The sequence below is a fragment of the Nuphar pumila genome, chromosome 1, assembly GCF_984573655.1.
Source record: "Nuphar pumila chromosome 1, dmNupPumi1.hap1.1, whole genome shotgun sequence".
NCBI classification, from domain to species: Eukaryota; Viridiplantae; Streptophyta; class Magnoliopsida; order Nymphaeales; family Nymphaeaceae; genus Nuphar; species Nuphar pumila.
In genome coordinates, this window is record NC_143249.1 from 170,286,422 (window position 1) to 170,291,772 (window position 5,351).

Genomic DNA, 5,351 nt, shown 5'->3' on the forward strand with positions numbered 1-5,351 from the left:
AAAATTTACATTTTAGTCTCTAGTGGACTATTTTAAATATGAAAAGACTAAAATACCCTTGTTGGGTATTCAAATACATGTAATTTTAACACAATTATCATTATGGGGACACGTTGGAGAATAGGTAGTTTTTCTTTGCATGCCTTTTTGTAGATGCTTCTGTCAATAAGCTGGTTTCTAGTTGATTAAATCAAACCTTTGATCTATACAACAAAATGTGTGTGTGTGCGCACATGCGCATGCACCCTAGAATTTGAATTTCTTATAACTTGAGTCCTTTCTGGCATGTCTAGTCGATTAGGCTATCAGATGACATTCAGATTCTCTATATGCAGATACACACAATCCAAGATGGTGAACGCTACCAAAGGCTTGTTTATTTCTTGGTAAGTTTTGTCAAACTTTGTCCTGTAATCAAAACTTCTTATTTTCTGACTTTGTGTATAATGTTCTTTTCTTCCCACATACATAAATAGCCGCACCTCAAGTCCGCTCAACAATTTTGCAGTGACATACCCATGCTGCAGTTTATCGTGAGCATGAACAATTCGCTGCCACCTTCCCAAAAGTTTATTCTCCAGATCTTAGACGACACACACGTGTTTGTGCAGCCCACTGTGTTTGAGATGATTCACAGACGAATCGATCAGTTTAGAGAAGAGAGTACATATGGCAAACCAGCTTAACTAATTTGGCCTCTTGTTTAGCGACCCTATCCTTCATTTTCAACAACAGGTGGTCACAATGTGCACTTGGATTTATTTATTTATTTTTTTGAAAACTACCATTTTTTTTCTCTTCTTTCTATAATAGCACAGTAGTTGCATGGGTAGCAAGTTTATGAGATTCTGCTTCGCTATTGGATTCCACATTATGAAGGGAAATGATTTATTTGCAGAGAAATCAATTGTGACTTAAGTACTTAATGAAAAACTCTTCTTCCCTTGACCTGCTTTGGGACACCCTATCCCTATTACCCATTTTGAAAATGGTTTATGGATATTAATCCGGAGTTGACGGGGAACATAAGATTTGCAACATTCTGCAACATCCTTTTGGAGATGGGTCTCACTGCCCAAAGGTTGTGTGGGGGGTAACCATTATGCACAAATTATAGCAGCTGCTCCAGTCACGCATTTTGTGCTCATGTTTAACTGTGCAGGTTCTCACCGTGAAAAAAACTTGTTCCAGTAAGTTGTTGGTCCGAGAGAGAGATCTGATTCGGTAGCCTTGTTGTTGTCTTGTGACCAAGGGGTCTCCCTTTATTAGGTGAGTGCAATCGAAAAGGTTTGTAAAGAGAGAGACAACGAAAGATTTTTTTTTTGTTAAATTCCTGGTGTATATCTCTATTTCTCTGCGAAACTAATGAAGGTTTACCAGTTTTTTGGGTCCAAAGATAATATTGCGACAAATTCATTTTTTTTGGAAAATATGGGGACTTATTGTGGGATATAACATTAGAAAAATAAAGCAAACTGGAACGAATAATTAAAAAATAAAAAAAATATGATAGATATTGAGAATAGGTGCAATTTTAAGTTTATACATACATATCATGTGACATTAAAAATAGGTAAGATTTTGGAAGTCTCACAATGTTATTATGATTATCTTTGCCCATGGGTATTTTTTTTATATTTATATGGAGAAATGGCTTTGTCTGTCGTACTTATCGTCAGTCTTTGTAGCATGAAACTCCGTGGGCTTACTTCTTGCCGTCAGGGAGTCACCATGCCTCGGCTTGCACAAGGGTTGATGCCCATATGATTTGAACCTAGACCGCCTGCCTAGCGGCTTAGGCCCCATCCCACTATGCCACTCATCTTTGGGGCTAGCCCGTGAGTACTTCGTAACAGTATTCCAAGTTTTCGGACTTTCAGTGGTATTCCTGACTGAGTTTAAACTTCAAACAACGAGGTTGTTAGTATTTCGTTTATCATTACTCTCTCTCTCTTTGAGTTGTATGCTTAGAAAATATAGACACAAATCTTGGTGAGATTTTCATTTTCTCATAAAAAAATGCAAACAATATGATTGTCGCAACTTTCCTATTTAAAATGTGACATTTAAAGAAAAATACCTCTTTAAAATCTCATGTTTTTTTCATGAGTTTTTTAATAAATGGAAAATGATGGTAAAGCACAGCAAAATGACATGTTTCTTGAAATGCCTTATAAGTTTTGAAATTTGTTTCATGTCCTGACTTTTTTAGGACATTTTTACATTTTGCACAAGGAAACCTCCAGAGGTTTGCGTGATATATATAGGTAGGTTGTCTTGATCTTGCAACCTCTTACTAAAAAGTATATTTGCACGATGATTTTGCGGACTACATGAAGTTTGCATAACCAAATTTTTGAACCTTTTGTAATTGAAATTTGCATACATTCACAAATATCGTATGAAATTCATATATATATATGACACTCGGAAGTTGATGTGTGAATCTCATTTAAGTAATTGATCTTCAAGAAGGTTTGCAAATGTGTAAAGACATTCACATACTAATGTTTGTGAATATCCTTGACCTTCGTACTCTGATTGATCTTCGCAAATAAGATACTACTTTCGCATATATAGTACGACAATTGCGAGCTACCATGCGAATCTCTTTAAAGTAAATGATCCTCAAGGAGGTTCGCAAACGTGTGATGACATTCACATATAATTTTTGTGAATGTCCTCAACCTTTACACTCTTATATGAAGATTGTAAATAATTTACGACCTTCGCAATGAGTGCTTGCAAATTTTCTTGAACTAAATTCTCTTCAATGAGATCTGCAAATTTGTGTTGACAACCAAAAATTTTTATCATGCGAATTTTCATACATTTGCATGCTTGCTGAATCATATATAAAGTTGTTTTTTTTCATTTTTTTATTGTTTCTAGAAATAACCCTAAGCCGTTTTTCTGTAGAACCCCTAACCCTTTTCACTCTCTCCTTGCTGCGATTTTCGAAAAATCTTTTTGCTCCATTTCAATGAGGTTGTAGTATCCTTCTCATTGACTTCTCCGGTTAAGTCGAAAGGTGAGTTTCATAAAAATAATATATAGGCATATTGTTTTATTTTATTCCAAACTTTTTTCTTTTTTTTTGTATATGTAAGCATTTAATAGCCTTACAGTATGTTTGGTTGGTTGTTGTTGTGGATGTTTTATGTATGTTTTTTGTGTTTTATTTAATATTTGGTATCAAATTTACCGTTTAGAATTTTTTTCATATATATTTGTTTGTATTTTAGATAATGTTTGTTTGTTTGCTTGTCCTTTATTTAATATTTATGGTTTTGTTGTGGTCTAATGAAGCTAGGGTTGATTGCGCACAAGCATTCAATTAGTGTGATTGTGTTGGGTTGATTGTGCACAAACATTGAATAAGGGTTAGGGGTCATTGTGGGTAGTTAGTTTTATTAATTGAATGTATGAAGGGTATATGAATCATATATTGTGTGGTTGCTATAGGCAATTAATGATGACCTATGAAATAGTTAATGTACATTACTATAATATTGATCACCCTATTTGAAGATTTATACTGTCTAAAAAAAATAATAGCTTTAAAGAATTTATGGCTTTGATGTTTTAAAAAATTGAATATGCAAAAGAGTTATTGAGCCTTCGATATAATTGTTCTCCTAAAGTAGGTAGCCAAGATATATGAATAGATGTTTTGGACGATGATGATGTAGAGTTGATGTTATTTAGTAGCGACATTTGAAAGTGCAGTAGGATTGAGGCAACGAGCACTAGAGGGGGGGTGAATAGTGCTTTTAAATATTGTCTGCGAAATTTTGAGGGATTTTGAAATTTAGAAAGCAATCACACAAAGAACACAATAATTTATCCTGGTTCGGTCTTTCCCGACCTATATCCAATACCCAAGCAAAACCCTCTTGAGATTTCCACTATCAATCTTGTGTAACTACAATATCATACAGACCAAATTTGGTCCCACTTTCAGTAACACACCTACTGAAAGCAAACAACTCCTTTAAACCAAGGAGTCCTTTCCTTTTACAAAAATTGAAATAAGTAACAACTTACAAAACAACATATGAACTCTTCTTATGAATTCAAATGAGATGCAATTGGATTTTGAGGTTGTTGAAATACTCAACTCACGAATTCACTATCTCTCAAAGGAATTTGAGTGAAAAACTGAAGTGAAAAATATCAAGTGAGTGAGAAAATGAAGATGAGTGAAAAGCAAAGAGTAATTCAATATAATTTGATTCAAATTGATTGATTTTGAATGTAGAATGCACTCATATTTATAGTTGAAAGATTTCATACGTTGAGGGTATGAAAGGGTGTCAAAACAGTCCATTTTGAACGATCAAAACGTTTGAAAAATGAAAAGACACGCCTTTTAAAAGTTTCAAGAAAACGGCAAAATTAGTCGACTAGAACAGTAGTTAGTCGACTGATAATTAGCTATTAGTAGACTGACAGTTATCGCCGATTGACTAATGTGTTTATCAAGCCGTTTGAAAATCTGTAACTTTTGAAACTTAGTCGACTAGAGAAAAAAATAGTCGACTGATAATATCATCAGTAGACTGAAAAACCTTTCAGTCGACTGCTGCTAAATTTTTCTGAAAATACATGTTCTGTCTGGTCGACTGATAAAATCATTAGTCGACTGCTGCTAAATTTCTAGAAAACAGACATTCTGTCCGGTCGACTAATTTGACAAAAATGATATTTTGTTTAGAAAATTTGGCGCAAAAGGATTAGTCGACTGGTGAGTCTATTGTTCGACTAATAAACGCGAAAAAATTAAATAAAGGGTTTTCTAAAAAGATTTTCATGAAGGGTTCTTTTAGAAAAGTTTTTCTAAAGACTTTTTAGGTGAAATGCAACCGAAATATGCACTCTAAGTAAGGTTCTTACAAGAATCTAAGACTTTTAATGAATTTAACAATTGCACACTAGTCTTCAAAGATTCTTCATCGAATTCTTCAATGCTTGTCATATTTCTTCATTGTTTTAGCTGAAATGCAGTTGATTCACTTGTTCATTATCAAAACCTTGTACTTGAAGTATCATGTACGGCTTCATTGTCGTAACAATCTCCCCCTTTTTAATGATGACAAACTAATCAAAGATGGAGCATTTAGATGCATAGATGGAGATTTTACTCCCCCTATCAATATGTTGCAAAACATTAAAAGTTAGTACATTCAAAGCACATATAGCACATATTGATTGGTTTGCATTTCCATCATTACTTCATGCATTTTTAAAACTTTTTCATAAATGCAATTTTCAATGTTTTTACATGATGTAATTTTCATGTCATGATGCAATATGCAATTTTTATCTTTTTCTCTTAATTCCTCATGCAA

General features: G+C 33.7%; 1 protein-coding gene across 1 annotated transcript; it reads left to right on the forward strand.

Moving 5' to 3' along the window:
- Positions 1-351: 351 nt before the first annotated feature.
- Positions 352-686, forward strand: LOC149851253 (general transcription and DNA repair factor IIH subunit TFB5-like). The gene is made up of 2 exons (XM_090014351.1): positions 352-386; positions 509-686. Exons 1-2 carry the CDS (start codon positions 352-354, stop codon positions 684-686), a joined length of 213 nt encoding a protein of 70 aa, XP_089870477.1.
- Positions 687-5,351: the final 4,665 nt, after the last annotated feature.

What these genes read in the sequence shown, in the direction of transcription:
- LOC149851253 (XM_090014351.1), top strand. Translation starts at nt 352, where the DNA reads ATGGTGAACGCTACCAAAGGCTTGTTTATTTCTTG. An exon ending in AAAGGCTTGTTTATTTCTTG is followed by an intron (nt 387 to 508) that starts GTAAGTTTTGTC and finishes ACAATTTTGCAG; the next exon opens with TGACATACCCATGCTGCAGT.